Source organism: Anser anser, assembly GCF_964211835.1.
Source record: "Anser anser genome assembly, chromosome: 1".
Taxonomy (NCBI): domain Eukaryota; kingdom Metazoa; phylum Chordata; class Aves; order Anseriformes; family Anatidae; genus Anser; species Anser anser.
The window spans coordinates 99,815,980-99,839,067 of record NC_139720.1 but is presented as its reverse complement, the minus strand read 5'-3'; the positions used below and the strand labels follow the sequence as shown (position 1 = coordinate 99,839,067).

The 23,088-nt window shown below is 42.4% G+C and overlaps 2 protein-coding genes across 3 annotated transcripts in view; one reads left to right on the top strand and one right to left on the bottom strand.

Moving 5' to 3' along the window:
• GTF2E1 (general transcription factor IIE subunit 1) overlaps positions 1-7,394 on the bottom strand; it is a 55,224-nt gene extending 47,830 nt beyond the window's left edge. The window contains exon 1 of the mRNA XM_083849796.1: positions 7,243-7,394. The gene's annotated coding sequence lies outside the window, so the exon portion shown is untranslated. The remainder of the gene's footprint in view (positions 1-7,242) is intronic.
• Positions 7,395-7,447: 53 nt separating this feature from the next.
• On the top strand, positions 7,448-21,720 carry RABL3 (RAB, member of RAS oncogene family like 3). 2 transcript variants are annotated; one of them, XM_083849807.1, is made up of 9 exons: positions 7,448-7,601; positions 7,784-7,875; positions 9,050-9,179; positions 12,170-12,284; positions 14,231-14,381; positions 15,364-15,435; positions 16,014-16,080; positions 16,489-16,527; positions 19,138-21,720. In XM_083849807.1, the coding sequence occupies exons 1-9, from the start codon at positions 7,556-7,558 to the stop codon at positions 19,272-19,274; spliced, it is 849 nt and encodes a 282-aa protein (XP_083705933.1). In that variant the 5' UTR covers positions 7,448-7,555; the 3' UTR covers positions 19,275-21,720. The 2 variants fall into 2 exon arrangements, with proteins under 2 accessions (XP_083705933.1, XP_083705934.1); XM_083849808.1 differs by lacking the exon at positions 16,014-16,080 and having other exon boundaries at positions 7,449-7,601.
• The last annotated feature ends 1,368 nt before the right edge of the window (positions 21,721-23,088 follow it).

Sequence of the window (23,088 nt, the reverse complement as noted above, 5' to 3'; positions counted from 1 at the left end):
AGTATGGCCAGCAGGGCAAGGGAAGCGATGTTCCCCTTTTTACTCTGCTCTCTTGAGACCCCGCCTGGAATGCTGTGTTCAGCTCTGGGGCCCCAAGCACACGAAGGACACAGAGCTGTTGGAGCAAGTCCAGAGGGGAGCCACAAGGGCAATCAAAGGGCTGGAGCACCTCTCCTGTGAAGACAGGCTGAGGGAGTTGGGGTTGTTCAGCCTGGAGAAGAGAAGGCTCTGGGGAGACCTTACAATGGCCTTCCTACCTAAAGGGGTACCTAAAGGGGGCTACAGAAAAGCTGGGGAGGGACACTTCATCAGGGAGTATAGTGATAGGACAAGGGGAAATTGCTTTAAACTGAAAGAGGGTAGATTTAGATCAGATATTACGAAGAAATTCTTTACTCAGATGGTTGGTGAGGCACTGGCACAGGCTGCCCAGAGAAGCTGTGGATGCCCCATCCCTGGAGGTGTTCAAGGCCAGGCTGGATGGGGCTTTGGGCAACCTGGTCTGGTGGGAGGTGTCCCTGCCCATGACAGGGAGTTAGAACCGGGTGGTCTTTAAGGTCCCCTCCAACCCAAACTGTTCTAGCATCCAGCATCTACATTTACCCAGCAGCTGCTGACTCACTTCATCATCTAAGTCTATTCACAAATGTGTTATCACTTATAGAAATGCTTCCCCCTCAAAACCTTTAAGCAACCTTACCCATTGAAGCTTTACTTCTCTTCAACCCCCACCCTCCTCTGCACACTGAGGTATGTTCCTCTCAAGGGTAATGGCCAGTGCAACTACAAAGCAATCAGGCTTTGCACTGTGGAGCTTACTATTGAAAAAATTAAGGCTGCACTGCTTTTTGTTGCCATTTGAATAAAAAAAAAAAAAACACGTTTATTATTTTCTTTTAAAACACTTTCCTGCCTCAGCTTTTCTCTTTCTCTGTCTTAAGGCCAAGTGTTACTCACAGTGTTCAAACCGAAATGAACTTAACAAAATCTGCTGTCTGTTTGATGGCATGCTGAGAATAGCTTACAGAAAACAATGCTTGGATGTCCAGCTCCAACTTCCCTTCAAGGAAATTCAATTTTGTTTATCCCTGCATGAATTAGCCACGATGCACGTATTTCTTGAGTCTGCCTTCTTTGCATGCATTATGGTTTAATTCACACAAAGGCCATTTTTAATGGAGCTTTGCATTAAACTAGGTAAAGATAAAAGTGTCAGTAATCAAGGATGCCCCAGGATGAGTTAGCCATGCAGCACTGAAAACACTGTCCTTTTTTTAAAGAAGCCGGAGTCAACCTGAATACAGTCACAGGACACTGTGCCTGAAAATCAATTTCATTCTGTTGGTATTTGACAATATTACCATCATTTAGAGCTAAACCTTGGTTTTGACTGAATCTGCCAGCAATGTACAGACACTACAAAACTATGTCCATGCAGAGTCTAGCCAGAAGCTTTTATTAATTTAAACTGATTAATTTTACTTACTCAAAGTTTAGGCACGGAATGACATTAATACAAAGATCAACTTTAAGTCATGCTTGGCACCCCAGAAGTGAATTAAGGAGACAAATTTTGGAAGTTAAAAGGTTTCTAAATGTTGATCCTCAAAACAAGCAAAAATCTCCCTCCTGATCAATTCACTGCCCCCTAAGAAGTCCTTGCAGAAAAGCTCGGGAATGAAGCTTTTAGTGGGCAGAGTGAAATTCAGAACATCAATTGTTACTAAAAGGAGGAAAAAAAAAAAGCAGAAAGTGGTTTCTATGATTCTAAGCAAGCACATCTCACTCTGGATACATCGCCTGAGAGTTGATGCGAAGCATTTTCTCTGCAAAAAATCTCACTGATAAGACAGCTGCAGATTTCCACAGCCACTTTCCAACAGGTTTAAGGTACAATTTCCTGAATAATGCACTCGAATCTTACACTTAGACCTAAAAGGCACTAATAAACAAATAATACAATGCACTAATAAACAAAACCTCCTGTAAGACTATGTACTTTCAACTACTGCTGAGAACCAAGGGAAAGATTTAATTCAATTTCTTAGTGCCAAATGCTAGATTTCTTTTCCTCTCCATCTAGTGGGGCCAGGAGTTTTCACCCAATTATTTCATACTATTTCATCTCCTTTACTAGAAATTTATAGTTACATCCAACTCCCCTCTATCCTCAGGTAATAGCTGTTGTCTCAAGTGTAACATTGGTTTTCTTCCAGGCATGGATACACGGAAATACAAGCATTCTGTAAACACCACAAACCATTCTTCCCCATCAAACTCCACTTCAGGAAGTTGATTAACAAGGATTAAATTCTAAATCCTGCAAAAGAAAGTCTTTGGGTGAAAAAAATGCCTAGTGTCAGCTTTAAGGAAATTAAAGAAAATAAGCTGTCAAAGAATACCCTGGCCAAGCTTTGCTACATGAAAGTCAACAATGCTGAACGTATCTAACTTAGCTCTAAGCATCAGTATGGACACACGGTCAAACAAGTTTTACATGACATTGAGCCCTTGTCTTTGGTCACTCAGGCATTAGGCCTCAAACAAGATCCATATCGTTGGATGAAGGATGTATTTTGCAACAGCATTCTTAATTATATTTTCACATAAGTGATGTGATACAAGGCAGTGGTATGAAAGTGTATTACCATCGCCAGAACTCACCGGGCCAGGACCTAGCATTATTTCTTTAGAAGCTGATGTCACCACACCATGAAGAATGTCAGGCCACAGCACACGAACTCCAAATCCTTACTACCCTTCACCAGCCAAGATCCAGCTCACAAATGTTAATCCAATGTCACAGGAGTATAATTTTAAGATTCAAAAGCAAAGGACATTCTCTGCATTCTTAAGCAGTGATTTCACCTCCCATCAAAGCAGTAAGTCAAACGTGAATTAATTACATGTGCAAAGAAATACGATAACATCTAACAAGGTTTAAATGGACGTGCATCCATTTTGTAATGATGTCTGTACTGCCCTTAACAACATACAAACATTAAGGAACATTATTGGGGGAAAAAAAAAGAAACCCAGTGGCCAAGACGAACGACTGTGCAATAAGCATCTGCAGCACCACCAACAAAGCACACTAGACAGGACGATGTTCAGAAACATGGTTTCAAAATATAAACAGACTTCACTGAGAAGTAACTATTAGGGAACTGTTCTGTGTAATTGCATGAATACAATTCAGTATTATGGGTACATGAAGGAGGTAAATCTATGTTGTCATAACAGGAGTTTTGCGAACTCTAACAGGAATTATGCTAAGGATGTTACATCTGTTTTTCTTCCTGACAAAAGCTGAGACAAAAGAGGACAACTACTATAAAGATGATGCCTAGAAGCCACAAAACAGATCAAACTAGAACTACAAATTATGAAAATGCAACTCAGCCAATGAATTAACCTGAATTTATATCCAATACTGCAAATGATCATTGCCTTGTTTTAGCATATAACTTTGAGGCTTATATTGACTCCACTAGGAGCTTTACCACACACAAAAAAATTGTTAAGTTTCACTGTTCATAAATCTGGTAATGTAAATATTTTGAAACTGGGATCTTCCTCAGACTCGCTGGGGGTATGCAACCCCCTAAAAACACCCCAAATCTCTTTTGGAGGAAAACTCAAAGTTACAGGTTTAGCTAGGAGGATCTATCAGACATAGCATTCTCACTTGGGAAGGGAAACTTGCTTCCTATCAGCCCCCATCCCCCAAACATAATTTAAATTACGCTATTTTTCACTAACAATTTCAGGACCAAGTTTTGCTGATTTGCTAGGAAAAAAAAAAATTGTAGGCAATGACTTAAATCACAAGAGATTTTTTTTCATAAAAAAAATAAAAAAAACCACCTTTGTTTTGTCCAAAATATGAATTCTGGAGAACTTATCATCAGCCTATTATTTGATTCATTAATTCAAGCAAATCATTCACCATAAACAGTCCCTATTAACTTCCTATCTTGTAATTTATGTTTGAGCTTTACAAACTCAGATGACAAGGACAGAGTCCTTTGCTTTTGTATGTGGTTAAGTATGACAGGCTTTTGGGAGCTCCTATATGCCAGGTCGCACTCCAGCAGTCACTTGCAAACTCCAAGTCTAGTTTTATAATCTCCAACTCCAATAAAATTAAAAACTGCTTTTCAGAAGATGATGGGTTTGAACTGACAGGAGTGATTCTGAATCTTCCTGAGCACAGAGAAGGAAAGCACGAATTTCAGGACCATGGCAGGAAAACATGCCATCAAGGTTTTAAATTTGTGTGCAAAGTAACCTCAGCTGTTGTCTCAAGTTGCACCAGGGAAGGTTTAGGTTGGACATTACGAAGAATTGAATCAGGGAGATGGTGATCAAGCATTGGAACAGGATGCCCAAGGAAGTGGTGGAGACCCCATCTGTGGAGGTATTTGAGAGATGTGTGGATGTGGCACTAAGGGACATGGCTTACTGATGGGGCTTGGTAGGTCAGACTGATGGTTGGAGACTTGATGACCCTGCAGGTCTTTTCCAGCTTAGGTGATTCTATGATCACAGAAAATGGCGTCATGATCTGCGCAACATGTCCCTATTATCCGGAACTGCCTTTATAACACACAACTTCCAAACCTAAAGTCTTCTGACGTTTCACCAAAAGCTTACCACTTCTTGCAGACTGCAGGATCACTGCCCTATCTTGATGTGAAGTAATTAATTTTGTTTGCAAAACCTACCTGCCCTCAAGTATTAGAGAAGGAATAAACCCACAACAGTCTGCTTTCACTAAAATCCTCCCTTCTTTTTGGCATTCCATAAACTGAAAACAAGTGGCCACGTGTATTACAGGGCTTACTACGTTTAATGAAAAACTGTGCTGCTGCACGCAGAAAGGTTGAAAAGCCTGGCTAAAATTAGGTCATTTTCACCTAATCTTCTCACTCAAAATATACAGAACTTCACATAAGGCAACATGGTCAGACCATGAATGCAGAAATTCAAGAATTACATTGAGCCTGCATTCTTCATCACATTCGTCATCTACACCTCATATAACAGCAAGATATCAATAAATTAAAGGAATACCTACATGCACATATATATATATATACAAACAAATGTATTCAGAAGTACTTCTGATGAATATTACCACTAAAAAACTGTTTACAGTTGCACCTATAGACAATATGGAGTGCGCTGTTAACTGAAGGTGACACTTGGCAGATAGAATAACGAAGGTTTAGTTTTCTGTCACAGCTTAGGTCAAATTATTCTCTCTTATACAGAGAGAAGTCTTCCTCTTCCTTTGCTGCCTTCAGCTACAACCCAGCCCCCATTCCATGCTGACAGTTAGCTATTTACTTAGTGAGGTGAATAATTCTGATAAAAAGTGAAAACCTAGGGTATTTCAGACGGAGGGCATTGGGGAAAAGTTCCCAAACTGAATAATTTATGTTGCCAGACTAGAGCATATGCAAAGCAGACAGAAGGCAGCATGGCTAAGGATATGGAAGAGCGAGCCTTCACCAGGTGGTGGCAAAAAGAGATGAGATTGACTGGGTTCCAATGTGCAGCCACTAGTACATTTTAACCGTGGACATCACACTCACAATCTACACTGTTACTTGAACGTATACCAGCAGAAGTACATCTATTATTTTTGAGACTTCTCAGAATTGGTCCTCATCATCAAGTGGTAAGGCTTTCATTTTCTTAGAATGGAAAAAAAAAAAGAGCTTTTTACAAAAATATCAAACCTAAGTTGTGATTACACTAGAGTTTGGTGGGCTTAACCTAGCATTTCTTGGTAAGCTTCAGACTGGATGGAAGCAGTAATCCTCCTTTGTACCCTGTATTCAAGAGACCTGGAATACCATGCTTCTCAGCAAGAGAAATGCTGCGAGTGGTATTGCCTGAGTTTCAGGAATTCCGCAAAGTAGCAACAATAATACAGGAAGGTATTAGCCTCAGAAAAGTTTTAGTTTCTCAGGGTGTATCAAACAGGTGTATATTCTGTGGACATAAGCAATAAAGAAGCAGAAACTAAATAATTACAAGATACTAGATTAGCTTTAATTCCTATAGCCTCTTGTTTGGAAGAATTTCCTAAAGTATCCTGCATGAATGTGACATGTAAGTAGCACCTTAAAGGGAGTGGTAGATAGGAATGAAACTCCTATCGTTCCTTAATCCTGTCAGACAGATACTTGCTCCAGTCCCAAGCACATGGCTCTGTCTTCTCTCATGCCAACTCTGCCACTTGCAATACCTTTCTGTGCACCAATTAAAGCACTCAAGGCAGGAAAATATCCTTCTTTTTCTTTTGCTAGGTTTGCTTTTCAACAGTGCAATTGACCGAATCTGCTAGTAGAAAAGTCTGACAAGCAACAGAGCCAGAAGTGAGAGGATGCCAGGGCAGGAAAGAGATCAGAGAAAAAACTCCCTTTCATGGTTGAAAGATATTAAATCATCTGTATTTGGTTAAGTTGTACATTAACTATGCGCTGATGAACACCTTTTTCATTATATTGATCTTTCTTATTTATTCTGAGCTAATTGTGATAATACAAGTTTAGCAGGTGAGGCAAATTTAACAGCTCACTGCCACTATGAGGTGTGATGCTCCCCTACTCCTCTGGGAAGCATCAAACTTGTGAGGCCAGAAGAAAATAAACGCACAAAGTATCTCGTTAACCTAGTGAACTGAATGGTTGCACGACACAGCCTCAGTCAATGGCCAAACCTGGCAGAACAGAACGGGGTTAGAAATGGGCCTTCTGGCAGCAGCAGGCTGCTGACTCTCCAGAGCTGTGGCGGCACCGGTTGCTCCTCAGCCTCCAGAAATGTCACAAATCCCAAATCGCACTGACCCAGCGCGCAGACACAGACCCGAGCTCAGCAGAAACCCCCTTACGCTGCATCCTACCCTCCCCATTCTGTTACACGTGGGGTTTTAAACACCTCATTCCAGAGACCCCCTACGAGATGAACGAGGGGCTCAGCAGGATAACCTAAGAGAAAAATTAAGAGGGAAAAAAAAAGAAAAAAAACACATAAAAAAAACCACCACAGAGACCGCAAGAAGCGAGGCGGGCGCCGGCTGGGAGCCCGAGGCGAAGCAGGGGCCGGGGGCAGGCGCTCAGCCAGCTGAGGGGGGCGACCCCCGAGCCTCGGGGGAGGGCTCTGCCGACGGCGGGGCCCCCGGAGGACGGGTCGGAGCCGCGGCGAGGCCCGCCCGGGGCCGGCACTGACCTCCTGCGGCTGCCAGCTCTCCCTCCTCGCCGGGCGGCGCCTCCGCCGGCCGCGTCAGAGCCCTGCGCCCCCGGCGCGATAAGATGGCGCCCGGCGCGTCAACATGGCGCCCGGCCCCTCCACAACATGGCGCCTGGCCCGCACGCTCCCCCACCTCCCCCTCGGGCGAGCGGAGCCAATCGGAAGCGAGGACCGCTCCGGCTCCTCCAACAGCCAGCCAATGGAATGAGAGGAAGCGAAAGGGCGCGAGCAGCGATTGGCAGGCGGATGGGAGAAGGCGGGGCGCGGCGGCGCGGTTGCTAGGCAGACTAAGATGGCCGCGCTGGACAGGGTCAAGGTGCTGGTGCTGGGCGACTCCGGTGAGTGCGCCCACCCCCGGGGCGCCCCCCCCCCCCTCCCGCCCGCTACCGTGGCGCATGCGCAGTGAGCCGCTGTCCCCCCCCTCACCATGGGGCCGGCGGACGTTGGGGCCGTTAGGGCCGTTACCGGCGGCCGTTGGGTGCCGGCGCTGACCGGGCCCGTTTTCTTCCTGCCGTTGCAGGTGTGGGGAAGTCGTCGCTCGTGCACCTGCTGTGCCACAACCAGGTGCTGGGAAACCCGTCGTGGACGGTGGGCTGCTCGGTGGACGTCCGAGTAGGTGTCGGGCTGGGCCCCTCGCTAAGTAAAAGTTTAAAGGGTGAAGGAGTTTAAAGGGTGAAGGGCCACGGCTTTTATTTTCACCCTTTTTGTGTTCATTTCCACCTCAGGAAGAGCTGTGCTTCAAGGTTTTGTTTTGCTGAAAACAGTCCTTTGAAACAAAAAGCACTGAATAAGAAGAGGAGGTTGCTAAGAGTGAATTCACAGCAGCTCCTGGCTGCTGCGGCCACCAGCGCATTGCAGGTTGCCCAGTGGCCAGGTTAAGTCAGAAGGCACAGGACTTACCCAAGAAACAGTCAGAGCACCATTAAATTGTCAGCCCAACCCACTGGGGAAAAAAGCGTTAACTTGTTTTACTTGGAGGGTACAGAGCGTGACCTTTTGTGCTGTCTGCTCCTTGCAGAGGAATGAGGTTCTTCATCAAGAAGCTTTCAGCCCTACGTGGCATAGCAATAAACACTTTCATCCTTTATAATTTGCTGCATTCTCCTTGGAATGCTGTGACATAGGTTAGGAGCAGTCCCATGTTATTGCCTATGGGTTTCACCTCAAAGAATTCCAAAACATGTTTCCAAAATCTGGGGGAAGAAACACGGCAATCCATTTGGGGCGTAAACCAAAATTTGGTCTTGATTAATTCAGTTGAGATGGCAGTGAGAATTTGGGGAGGAAATTGATGCAGTGAGTTGGAATCCAGTGTGTCAATACGCTTAGTCCTGCAGTACTACCACACAGGTTTTAACAAGCACAAGAAGTCATGCCCTTGTCTTTACATCTGCTTTAGCAACGCACTCTTTCTAAGTACACCATGAGGCGTAAAGTCTGTTAATATCTGGGCGGAAAGAACTGACCCTGCTGACTTGCCAAACTCCATCTCGTGGGAGAAAGAACTATGATAGCTACTGGCCACCGCTTGACTCAATCCATCCAGTCCCTTCCCACTTGAAAGGTTTGAAATTCTGTCGATATTAAAATTTGCAAATTTCTATCCATGCATCCCTTCCTTTGAGATACTGAGTTAAAGGTCTGGTGGTTCATCTGTATCACTAAAGTAGCGAATAAGAGATTGCAAACATAATAGTGCAGTATTTCACCTGAACATGAAAGCGTTGTATGGCTTAACTTCTACAAGGTGATGCTGTGGTTATGTATGATGTGAATTTTCCACTAGATCCATGACTACAAAGAAGGGACTCCGGAAGAGAAGACGTACTATATTGAGCTGTGGGATGTTGGAGGTTCAGTGGGTAGTGCCACTAGTGTAAAAAGCACACGAGCAGTATTTTATAACTCACTGAATGGTAAGTTTGCTTGGTGTAAATCTTTTTTCTGTGTCTTTTTCTGTTAAGATCTCTCTCTTGGTTCTGGAGCAGGACTCCTTTAAGTCTGGCTGAGGGCTATCCTGTTCTTTTTTCTGATTCCAGTACGTTTATACAAGAAAGAAACTGATGCCATTCTTAGAGAGAATTTATGGATTCAGTTTTAAACTGGAAAGCTATTTTATGCAAACCTATACAAATGAACTTCGTCCACCTTTCCCTTCAGTCTTGTGCAGCTGGTGCAATAGGGAGTCTTTGAAGTTGTGGTGGTGTCCTTTCCAGCTATGCTTGCAGACATAAAAGGCTGCCTTCACCTTTCCAGGCCTGATAGACATACAGAAATATCATCAATATTTTCTCGCCTGTTCAGTTCCAAAACCTATAGCTGAGAAACATTTCAATTTATGATATGGTATGAACTTGAATTTATGGTAGGAACTTTGATAGTTATATCCCACTCTGACAAATGTGAACTGTTCTTCCATAAGATTGCAATATTCTGATAACCATCTTGCCCTCTGCTCATCCAGTTTGCCAAGTTACTTTTTAGTACTTGAATCTTGCAACTTGCTGATGATGGAAAGTAATATTTTATTCCATTGAAAGGATGGCATCCCTGACTTTGAGGTACTGAGTTAAAGGTCTGGTGGTTCATCTGAACCACTAAAGTAGGGAATAAGAGATTATAAACATAATAGTGCAGTATTTCAGTTGTTATTTTTGGCATCCATGAGTAGTTCACCAAAAATCAATGTATGCAAGATTAACATCCGCTTCTGAAAATCTGCCTCAAATATTGTGATTCTTTGTTCCTCATAATTTGAGGACCTTCAATAATGAGTTAAGCCATACAATAAACATTTTTGCTCTGTGCTTGTTTAAGTAGCTATTTCTTCCTCTTTTCGAGGGGGAAAACTGTGTGTAGGTATCTCTTACTTATATTGTTAACCAGACCTCTCTAAATAAGATTTGAGTTGATTTGTGCTCACAAAGTAAGCCTTGTTGGTACATGAAAAAGATGGATTTCTTTTTGACACAAAATTCACAGTGTGCCAGCCTGTGTGGGTCAGACTTGGAAATATCCTAGAACAGCACATTAGGAGATGAAATTTCAAAGTTATGTATCTGAGCTATAATTGATGAAGTTATTAAAATAGAGTTATTTATCTCCACTGCCCAAAAGATAGTATTAGCCAGCTCGCGTATGAAAACCGTTGGCGTCGGTAGTTAGCCTTGGCTCTGGTTTCTTTCATTAGATAAATTCTTTCATTAGAGCTTGTCTCACAAATTGCCAGTTTGACCTGATGTAAGAAGAGAAGATGAATGCGTTCCCTCTGCCTGACTGCATGTCCTTTCTAGGCTTGCGGTGATCTGAAAAACCTGACATCAAAAGATGGTTAATGTTTGGTTGTGGCAGTGTCTGTGCAGACTGTCAGGGAGACCTGGTTGTTTCGAGGTCAGATACAGTTTACTCTTCATTTGATCACAGATCTTCAGCTTCAGTATCCCTGCCTCCGCTGCATGGATTGTGGTAGTCTAAGACAATGAAAATGCAGCAAGGCTGCGGCTCGCAGACCTTTATGTGGGAGGAACGTATCCTTGAGTGGTCATTGGTCCTGTCCACTCTTCCTTGATGTTGACAGTCTTTTCTGCTGGTGCAACTCTCTGTGTAAGTTTTCAGTGAAACAGATAAGGGAACTGACCTATCAAAAACACAGCTGGGGAAGACTGTCAGGAGGTGGGGCATGTTTCTCACAGCAATGCAGCAATGCCTCTCAGTCTGTTGCCATAGGCCAGGTTACGTTGTGTCATGCTTTTTCTCCCTGTACTGGGGATGGGCACATGGTTTAGTTGCCTTTTTATGCCCTTACTGAGATAAATGCTTCGAAGTAGGGATATGGTTGTGACATGCTAGGAACTCTCATAGCAGTGAGTCTCTGTGCACAGTAACGTGGGGTGGCAGAAAATGCATGTGGAAATGTGGTTTGTTTTTAGTGTGTACAGTGGGTGGTATCTTTGGGTGTTGAGATTAAATGAAAGAATTAAAAAATTACAATTAAAAATAATAAAAGAAACATTAAATTAACGTGTTTTCTACATCTGTGGGGTGTGAGGTGTTTTGAGAACAAACCCCCGATGAAGATAAAAGGTATAATGCCATTTTGTCCTTGAATTAATGATGGTTTAAAGTCTAGAGGAAGTGGGAGCATTCCACAGGTTGCAGAAGGTGCGAATAAATAGAAGAAATTTGCTAGCAGGAGTTGGTAATTGAGTTAGGAACTGTGGTCAGAAGTGGGCGTCTGTTAATAGTACAGCTAGGAGATTTGTCTGGCAGTTTTCCTGTTTCAGAATTTACATTTTGAGGGATTGTAGTAATGAAAAATGACGGAAGCTATAATGCATGACATCATATTAATTCATATTTAACTAGTAGCCTTTTGGTGGACGGTGAAAGTTTGTCTGTTTTCCCCTTGGGTACCTCCCCAGGTACTTGGCATCAGTTTTTGAAAATGCAGGAAAGCAACAGTGCTCTGTAAACCCTTCAAAAAAAAAAAAAAAAAGAAACAGCCTTTAGACTTCTTAGATGGTGTGACAAAAAAAAAAAGTTTACTAATTACACAAAACAGAGAAAGGCTGAATTCTCTGCTGCAGTGGTAGAGTTTGGGTATCCTTAGGACTCAATGAAGCAGAATCAGGGAATGCCTGCAAACCTCTTATGGGTTAAACCTGAGATGGCTGTTCTTTTCCTCCTTTCATGAGATTTTTTCTCTTAGCTCTTATTCAATACATGATAAGCAGCTTTAAAAAAACAGTTGCATCCTGATATTGTCAGCTTTACTCATTTATTTTACCGATTATACTTCTCTTTCTTGATTCTCAGATATCTAGGAACCTGCAGATGTCATTTTCTGAAGATAAGAAAAAAATATGTATCATTAAATAACATCTTGCTACCTACTCTTTCACTTCAGGGATAGTTTTAGTGCATGACTTAACCAACAAGAAATCATCCCAGAATTTGTATCGCTGGACCTTGGAAGCACTCAACAGAGATGTTGCTCCAACAGGAGTTCTTGTGACAAATGGGTGAGTGAAAAACATACGTGCACGATTAAGACACGGTAATTCCAGGCTGTTACGGAAGTCTTTGTTCATCCCTAAGGCTACTTGAAAACCACACAATGTTTGGTGTGTCTGAACTTTTAATAAAGAAATAAAAAAATAGGGGAGTATCAAAGAATATTGCTGTTCTTTTCTTTTCACACTGCTGATCAGGCCATTCTGTTGGTAGCTTCCCAAACAGTAGATCTTGCTTTAAGGAAAAAGATGTTTACTGTGTCTTTCATTTGTTTGAGGCTTCTGTGAGAGTAGGTCCATTCCCTGATACCTGAAGGCTTGTATGTCTGTACCGAGAGATGCAAAGCACTTGTACAGTAAGTATCATGGGATGGCTGGTCTCTGTTCCGAAACCCTTCCCTTCAATGCACCCAGACCAAGGAAGTTCACTTTTTGAGGGGTGGGAGTGATTTCAGGAGTGTGCCAAAAAAAAAGAGCTTGAAGAATGCTGCATAAAGAGCACTTTAGTAATTAGCTTTACAACATCTTGTCAAGTATGCCCTCTTGTTATCTCTGTGCTCCTGTTATACACATAATCAGGGAGGTTTTCAGATCATTGATAAACCACATGCATGACCAGGAATGCAACGGGCAGCTTTCTGGGGAAGAATCAATTATTTATGCCTGTGCTGGTGCACAGGTGCTTCTATAGAAACATGGGAGAAGGGAAAGACAGGGTTTGCATTATGTAAACTGAAAATTTCTCCAGTTTTTCTACAGAAAGATTTTTCACAACTTTTTTAATTTTCAAAAGCTTCACTTCTGTCAGGGACGGATGCTCAGGCCCTTAGCAAACACTTGATCAAGTTGTTATTACTTGTAAAGTTACTTTCTGTAAGGTTTGGTTTCGGTAAAAATGAAAGGCATCCTAAGGGCAATGGTTGGAACTTGGACTTGTAATGACGTTTAATTAAAATACTATTAATTTTATATAGGCTATCTTTGATCATTATTCATATCCGAATGAAAGCTTGCTGGTATTCAGCTTGTAGTGGCTACCTTTACTCAAATATAGAATCACAGAATCAATAAGGTTGGAAAAGACCTCCAAGATCATCTGGTCCAACCATCACCCTACTAAACCATGTCTCTAAGCGCCCAGCCTTTCCTTGAACACCCCCAGGGACAAAGACTCCACCACCTCCCTGGGCAACCTGTTCCAACACCTGGCTGCTCTTTCTGAGAAGCAATGTCTCCCCATTTCCAACCTAAACTTCTCCTGGTGCTACTTGAGGCCATTCCCTCTAGTCCTATCACTAGTTATCTGTGAGAAGAGGCCAACCCCCAGCTCCCCACACCTTCCTTTCAGGTAGCTGTAGAGAGCAATGAGGTCTCCACTGAGCCTTCTCTTCTCCAGACTAAACAGCCCCAGTTCCCTCAGCTGCTCCTCATCGGACTTGTGTTCCAGGCCCTTCACCAGCTTCGTAGCCCTTCTCTGGAAGAAGTTAGTAATGTGACACCTCAGAAGTGTCATTCAACCTGCTTTAACATGGAATGTGTTTCACAGTTGCAATTTATTTCATTGCCCTACCTTAAAAACTCTATATTAAGGAACTTTGGTTGGTCAGACAGAGTTGCCAGTTTCCTGCTCTGTCTTTGATGGCCATGTATGCTTGGTACAGTACTGGAATTCCTGTTTCTTTCCTGCTTGTGTAAATTATCTAGCATTTTTCTGACCTGCAGTTCTATGCAGAGAAGAAATCCAATCATGTTTTTTTCTCTTTTCTTTCAGTTTCTGTGTAGAGCGTTAGATGTAGAAACCCTTCCTTAATTTACAGATAGAGCATGTTCTCACTTAAATAAATAATGTTCCGTAAATTACACTTACTTGAAAGGGTTGGGGAATCTGATGGTGCCCCTGTGCCTACTTAGATGACCATCACTCCATTCGGGATTGTATTTATTTCCTTCAACAGTGACTATGACCGTGAACAGTTTGCTGATAACCAGATTCCACTGCTGGTAATAGGAACTAAGCTGGACCAGATCCCAGAAACTAAGCGTAATGAAGTTTTGACCAGAACAGCTTTCTTGGCTGAGGATTTCAATGCTGAAGAGATAAATTTGGTTAGTATCCTTGTCACCAATGTTGTTTTTCTTTTTAAATGGGAGTGATTCTGATTTTTTTGTTAAGTAGAGATGTTGTTACAAAAATTGGGCTTCTAGTGATTTTCTCAGTAGTGCTGGAGTCATGCACGTTTTGATCATTTGTCTCAGTTACTTGATGCAATGATAGCCTTTGTTTCACTACAGGGAGGTAGAGGGGGTTAGATAAGGTCACCGAAGCTTGGAATCAATGGCTGGGGTTTAAATGTTCCCTTTCTTGGTTTTGACCCAAAGTATTTTTGAATGAAACGTCAAGACCCTATTACTTATTTCTGTATATGTATATATAACACGTGTATATATGTGTGGTGTGGGTTAACCCCATTAGGCAGCTAAGTTGTTCGCTCACTCCCACCCAGTGGAATGAGGGGGAGAATCAGAAGGATTAAAGTGAGGAAACTCGTGGGTTGAAGTAAAGACAGTTTAACAGGTTAAGCAAAAGCTGTGCATGCAAGCAAGGCAAAATAAGGAATTCAATCATTACTTCCCCTCAGCAGGCAGATGGTCGGCCACTTCAAGGAAAGCAGGACTTTATCATGCATAGTGGTTACTTGGGAAGACAAATGCCATGTCTCCTAACATCACTGCTTTCCTCCTCCTTTCCCAAAGCTTTTATGGCTGAGCATAACGTCCTGTGGTATGGGATGTCCCTTTGGCCAGCTGGGGTCAGCCGTCCCAGCTGTGTCTCCTCCCAGCTTCTTGCCCACCTCCAGCCTGCTTGCGGGTGGAGTGATGTGAGGAATGGAAAGGCTACATGCTGTGTGAGCACTGTTCAGCAATAGCCACAACATTGGTGTTACCAACACTGTTTTGGTCTCAAATTCAAAACATATCACCATGCAAGCTTGACTGTATGTGCATGTTTGGGGGAAAATGGTATGTTGATTTCCATGTGTATGGCTTCCTTGCATTGATTTCCGTGTGATTGGTTTGTTGGTTCTAGGATTGCACCAATCCTCGTTACTTGGCGGCAGGTTCTTCCAACGCTGTCAAGCTAAGCAGATTTTTTGATAAGGTAAGTCAAGTCAATTAGATAGGTTTTATTGTTCTATATATTGAACACTGTCTGATGTCATCACGGAACAATAGTAAGGTATTCCTTTCACATTCTGCTTCTTGTGTTGGTTCAAGCTAGGTATGGGCAAGCTGAAGACTGGTCTGCTCTTGGAGACCACTGGAAAGTAGCTGATTCACTTGAAAGTTTGATTTTTGATCTACATAGAGCAATGCAGAAGAACTCACAACTCTGCAAAGACACTCTGCATATGCTTTTGGAGTCTTTTGGCAGGCCAGAGGGCTTGCAGTGTGCTGAAGTAGTAATGTGGGGAGTTACAGGACTCTGGTGAGCTCTGTTGCTCCTCGTTAAAGCAAACTTCAGGAATGTAGAAACTTTGCACATTCCTCTTCTGCACAGGAGAGCATCAAGGCCTACTGTGAAAATGACAGGAGTGCTTTAAGGCACTTTACATTCCCTGTGGAGCAGATCAGTGCCTGTAACAGATCATTCTTTAAAAAGAGGAAATTTGGCCTGGATTTTATTTGGAGGAGGGTGCAGACTGTACAAAGTGAGACAGGTTGCTTTTTGATTCTTAGATTGATGGTGCTGGCTCCATAGGTGCCCTTCGACACAGACAGTGTGTGCATCATTCTCAGAGACCAAGTAAGGCTGCCTTGTGTCAAACATCACCTAATGCCTGGGGGGCAACAGCAGAACGAGCTTCTGCTAGTGCTCAAAACCTCTGCACCTGCAGAGAGGGGTGGGAATAACATTGCCTCCAATGCAACAAGGAGACACCAAAGTCCCCCACTGCTAAACGAGGGCTAATTTAATTAGGTGTATAGAAGTTGAGGATAACCCAACTTTACTAGGAATGACTGGAGGTGGTAACTCCTTCTATGTGTAACAGAGCATTGCACTTGAAGCAATAGGTCCCGGGCAAGGGGCTTGGGTTCAGACTTCTCCCCAGTTAGTCATGAGTTTCAGTGCTCAGGTGTGAAGCGTTGGTTAGAATCTGAGGTTATGCATATGTTGTGCCTGCTAAGATCATTCTCTCACTGTTTTCCCCAGGTCATAGAGAAGAGATACTTCTTAAGAGATGGCAGTCAGGTTTGTAGTTTTTTCATACTTTTTTGTTTTGTTTTTCCCTGTGTCATGTGAACTGCTGATGGAGGCTGTTTTTAAACCATGGGCTTCGTGTGACTTAAATGCTAATCTATGCTGGTTGTTGAGTTTTTAAATCTGTGGGAGCACAGCTGCTTTGGATAGGAAGAAAAATGCCTGACTTCTGTCAGCTGAAATATGTGTCTGTAATGTGATCAGCAGTGCAGTAAGTATGCTAACCTAGTAGAGGTAGAATGGGCAAATAAGATCTCTTTCAGATCTCTCAGCTTCAAGCTGCCTGTTTACATGTTTAGGCCAGAGATGCTGTCTTGAAGGTCAATGAAAAAGCATTTTTGCACAGCTAGAACTAGCATTATATGCTTTGTACAGGTAGTTATCATAGAGCGTGTGGAACCACAGGAAAAACAGCAGTATGATACCAGCATGTGATTCATTCCTAAACGGTTAAATGAACTGTTTTCAGTGCAGTTGGTGAAGAACAAGAGAAGTGACTCTCTTGATTTGGGCAGGTCACTTTCAAGTTTTTGTTGCCCCAGTTTTTCCATGCATTGCCTTCCATATAGGGAATAGTGAGGTTCCACTCATCACATCTGTGAGGTGCTTGCAAATTAGAGTGAATAGCACCAATGAAATGCAATCAAATGTATCACAAAGTGTAGCTGTGCTGAAGCCCCTTAGGGCTAGTGAAAAAAAGATCTGGAATTACAAACTGATTACTTCCTATGAGTGTGTTCTTACGCGTTTTAGTAATAAATTTGCTTTTTCCTGTTTGAGTTCTGCAAGATTGCTTTTTTTTCCTCCCCTTTCCTCTCCTCCTCTCATCCTAGAGAAAGGAAGTCTCTGTTTCATGGGGATAATAGCTTAATGCAGAAATCTGCTTGTGCGCTGGTTGTCTTTGATGCATGACGTAAGATTTTTGTTTTCTTATTTGATCACTTTTAGTGGCTATCCAGAGATTAACTTTATATTCCTTATGGCCTCATGCCAAAGATTACAGCCTGCTGATTGCTACTTTCATCTGCCTCTCTGACAACAGCTCTAAAGCTTAAAACAAATCTTAAGCAGAGGGCAGTCATATTTAAAGAGACAAAATCCAAATTGGAACTGGAGATTTCAATGTAACCTCATGAAGTTATTAGCAGAAGTGATCTGTTTAATGTAGATCTTATGAATCTGTTTCTGGGTTTTCTACAATAGGTTTCTTCAATCACTTGCGTTCTGGGGTACTTTTATTATAGAATTCCTCAGGATGAATTGAATGATAAGTTTCAAATTGCTTGTAGCAGTGGCCTCAATCAGATCTCATATAAATAAATAATTGTTACTCTTAATTACTGATTTTAATATTAAAAATGCTAAAGCAACTAAGTTTTTAGCTCTGGTGTCTTGCTACTTTTGAGTTATAATGATTTCATTTTTCCTGTTTTGAATTCTCAGAGCAATTTAGACTAGTTGAACCTGTGTGCAAAACTGCCTGGCTTCTCTTAGAGTTGATTGCTTTTCAGGCTTGAACAAAATAATTCTTGGATGAATACCTTGCATATCTGTTTGTGTTTTAGGTCTGAAAATCCTAACTAAAATTTAATTGTGTTTCTGTAGTGGGCTTTTATTTTGAATAAGCTCATTAGCTTCCTCAGTTTACCAGTGAGGTGTGTAACCTACACAATCTGCTTTGTATTGTGAATTACATTCTCTTCCCGTATCATCCATACATGCCCGTATTCTGGCATGATCTGTATGGTTGGCCAACCCCTTCCATTTTAATTTACTATATCTCCTATCAGAATATGGATGCGCTTACTGAGTCTGCTGTTTCTGCTTATGTGTAGTTAGACATAGAAGTTATTCTGGACTGTTATCACCGTTTTGTGAAGCCACCAATAGGACAGCCATCTAACACAGTATTAGAGACCAATGTATCCCTTTCTTTCAGGGTGCACTGAATGGCAAATATGTTTGAAATACCATTAAGCCAGAGAAGCTTCTGATGGTTTTGAGTAGATTTTTTTTTTTGTAAGCAGTTATTGTCACAGTGTAAGCAGTATATACAGATAGGCTGTGAAAATAGGAGTGCTAATCCTCTGCATTGTTGCAGCCATTTCTATTCTGATGGCTTTCTCTAAGCCTTCACCATTTGATAAAACTGTACTTTCAATTACCAGTGAAGTACTGCTGTCTCAGGTTAGACAGCATTAAGTATCAACAGTTGTTTAATGGAATGTAGTAATAATATTTTACAGTTTCAAAAATGAGTGGAGGAGAGGTTCTTTTATGCATTTGAATCTGGGGGAAAATACAGACTTTGGAGTCTCTAATTAACTGGTTTAAGATTTTCCCGAGAAATCAAGGCTTTCATTTTAAACCTTGCCAAAAGAGCCTTAAGGACAAAAGCCACAGGACAAAAGATCTATGCTCCAGTTTTACCTCTTGTTTAATTGATGGTGCTCCTCTCGCAGTAAGGTAGCATTTTAGTCCTGATTCTGGAGACAGCGTGGAAGAGGAATGCATTGTTGCAGTTGGCTTGGTAACAGGCGCATGAATATGGTCTAGAGGGAGCTCCTGCTGATTCTGATGACGTATCTTTTCTGTCTCTAGATTCCTGGCTTCTCGGAAAGAAAGAGGTTTGGAGGAGGAACGCTGAAGAGCCTTCATTACGACTGAACATTGAAGGAGAAGTGGAAGATGACTTCTCTGAGTTTCTGACCACATTCCCATTCCCACTGGATGCTTAAAGACAATAATTCTTATGTCAAGCAGAATAAAATGAAATCATGCTTTGGCTGGGTAGACTGCCGAAGCTACTCTTGCTGGAAAAGACTTGAAGACTTTCCAGAAATCTAATTTGAAACGTAGAGTCTTTCTTAGGATTGCAGGCCGTCTGGAGATATGGGAACATTTGGGGAAAGTGTGCAATAAATTCAGTGCCTCCCACACTGCTGTGGGAAACTATCATGCATAGCACATATATTTGACATCTTTTTCTCTATTTTGGAAGCTTATGGACAATCTTTGCATTGAATTTCATTCGTCTTACCTCTAACAGAAAGATGACACTGAATGGGCTTCTCATTTGCAGTAAAGTGAACAAAACAAGTGAGCAAAATGTAAGAACGGGTAAGGAATGGTCTGGAAAATAATAGAACACCATTACTAAATGAATGGTGTTGTCTTACCTGAAACGCACTATTCAGCCCTATATAACAGAAGGGATAAAAGCAATAGGTGAGAGATGAAAAAGGATTCGAAGCCTAAAAAAATCACAAGTGGAAAACAAGTGATATTAATTCTGCTGCTTAAATTCAAATGGTTTACTTTGGAGAGGAAAAAGTGAATCGGGTTCTCCTGTTTTTCTGTTCAAACTTGAGTGTCTTGTTGTTCTTAAGTTAAAAGGCAATACAATGAAACATGATGGAAAAAGTGTGGTCTTATACAGTGCTTATGTGGAACATATGCGACATGGTCTTACTGAGCCTGAACACTCAGTAGGTTCAGAAAACACGAAATATAAGAACATCCAGTGCTGAATTAGAATGGATAGAAATTTAAAAGGGATACAAAGCCCTTTAAAAAGTGTAAACTGAGTATGGTTAGAAAATAAGTTATTTGATAAGATGTTTCCTTTTCATATTTAGTGCTAAGGACACAGGACTGTCCACTTGGGGTGGTCTCATCTACTGTGGAAGCTGCTTCCAAAATAGCCCAAGCTCCCCAGGATTACATGGAGTGGTGAAAGCCTGATTCCTGGCAGTTTCTTCTTTCCCTTTCCTTTCCACTCGTTTCTCATAGTCACTGCTAATGGTTAAGCCTCTGGCAAAGGCTAACTAGGAGCTGGAGTTAGATATAATTACAGATTAATAATAAATGGAAGTAGGAGAAAGTAAAAAGCTGGTGTGAAAATGACAGTGAGCTGAGTTCTGCAGTCTCCAGATTACATCTGCCTGCAGCTCTTCCCTAGCAGCTGCTTGGAAATAAATGGAAAGCTGCCTATTGCCACTAATCAGGACAAAAATGACAGCTAGGTGCACCAGTCAAGCTTACTAAAAATATGGATACTTTACTTTTCCTTAGGCCATTTCCAGAAAGGTCTCAGAACATTTGCAAATGTGAGTGCATTAAGCTTTTAGATGCCTGTATGAAATACGTTATTAGTTTACACTTACTTTATGGCCAAGGAAAATAAGGTAGCAAAATATTGTTAGCAGAAAACTCATGTCTGAGCTATGCAGCTCATGACAGCACGAATGTCTGTCTCTCTTTCTTTGACAATGAAAGCTGAAATTATTTTCTCAAGGTCAGATTCTGTCTCGTGGAGCTCTGAAGTCCCTCCTGTTACCAAGGAGCTGTAGAGGACGTCAAGAAAGCTAGGCCTGTTTTCTCCTTCACCCTGTAGCTTTAAGAGAATTGAGTGTTGCAGAGTAAGGAAGGCTGTTCAGTTGAAGGTGCTGCATGAAGCAACGGTTGCACAGGTCTTTGATATGGAAGCAGCAGCTTTCCAAAGCAGCTTTTCCTCTTCACTTAATAAAAAAGGAGCATTGCTTAGCATGCTGTAGGGTAAGCTCTAGTTGCAACTTACCTGTGTTTGAGTGTTTCACTCCTGAGCCTCCACAAAGAAGAAACAAAGCCATAGTGTGAGAAACCTTGTGATGGTCAGGATGCATAGGTCCTGTGTGTCAGTGGGACTGAAGGTTATGACAATCAGGATGTAGGGGCAAATTAGAAGTAAATACTCTTGTGGTAGAAGGGAGAGAAGATAAAGGACCAGTACTGAGGAAAAATACGGAGCATGTGGGCAAGCAGTAGAAGGTTAGCAGGTTGACAGTTTTCTTGAGGATGTGGCTCCTGCTGGAGCTGAGCTACATTTGTCTGGGCTCACTCATCCAGCTGTGAGCCATAAAACTCAGTCTGGCCTGAAAATCTCCGAACACCAGTTTAAAATTGTCACCCAAAAGAGCTATGTTCATCTTCCTCCCAAATATTCATCGTCCAGGCCAGGTTATTTCCATCCACTGTTGAACTGACTTGCTGCATGGTGTGACAAGTGACTTCATGGTCAGTCTTGCTGTCTCCTCTGCAAAGTGAAGGATGCTTCCCTGGAGGCATGGCTCTGATGTATCTGTTTATCAAACTGTAGTGCTTTCGATACATTGGGAATTAAAGAATTTACCTTTTTGTATTTTAGTCTGGATGTTTCACTTAAAGAAAATGAGAAACAAAGTTGTTCCAAGCCGTTTTGTGTTGTCAAAACATTTATTCTGATATCACCACCCTTAACTCTGCCAGGCCATAAATAAATCTAAACTTCAATACAGTTAATTTTAATGCACTGAAATCCTTTAGAAATCTGTCATTTGGATATAATTCTAAAGGGCAAAGGCGAAATTTCTGTGCTGTTCTCTGTCAGTAGCCCTGAAAAATGATTGCAGACCCATGTGACCATGATTACAGTGTTTCAGCATCTGTGGTCCCAGATTAGAATAGATTACTTTATAAAGCACTTAAGCACTTTCTTTTCCCCCAAGTATTTTTACCTACTTTTCTTCTTGTAGCATTTCATCGGGGCCAAGTTAGGGATATTAGCATATTCAAGCTATGTTTAAATATAATACCTACCCCTCATGAACCCATGTTGGCTGGGACCAATGCAGTCATTGGTCCCAGCTAACATGGGTTCATGAGGGGTAGGTCCTGCCTAAGAAATTCGATTTCTTTTTATGATAAGGTCACCCATCTAGTCGATCAAGGGAAACCAGCTGATGTGATCTTTTTGGACTTCAGCAAGGCTTTTGACACGGTTTCCCATAGGATCCTACTAGACAAAATGTCCAGCATACAGCTAAACAAAAACATCATACGATGGGTGAGCAATTGGCTGACAGGCAGGGCTCAAAGGGTTGTGGTAAATGGGGCCACATCTGGCTGGTGGATGGTCACCAGTGAGGTCCCTGAAGGCTCCATTTTCGGGCCAGTCCTCTTCAATGTTTTTATAAATGATTTGGATGTAGGACTAGACGGTGTTTTGAGCAAATTTATCGATGACACCAAACTTGGAGGAGTTGTGGACTCGCATGAGGGTGGAAAGGCCTTGCAGAGAGATCTGGACAGATTGGAGAGCTGGGTGATCACCGACCACATGAAGTTTAACAAAAGCAAGTGCCGGGTCCTGCACCTGGGACGGGGCAACCCTGGCTATATGTACAGACTGGGCGACGAGACGCTGGGGAGCAGCCCCGCAGAGAGGGATCTGGGGGTTGTGGTTGACAGCAAGTTGAACATGAGCCAGCAGTGTGCCCTGGCAGCCAGGAGGGCCAGCCGTATCCTGGGATGCATCAAGCACGGCATCGCTAGTCGGTCGAGGGAAGTGATTGTCCCGCTCTACTCTGCGCTGGTGCGGCCTCACCTCGAGCACTGTGTGCAGTTCTGGGCACCACAGTACAAAAGGGACGTGAACTGTTGGAGAGTGTCCAGAGGAGGGCGGCGAAGATGGTGAAGGGCCTAGAGGGGAAGACATATGAGGAGCGGCTGAGGGCACTGGGCCTGTTCAGCCTG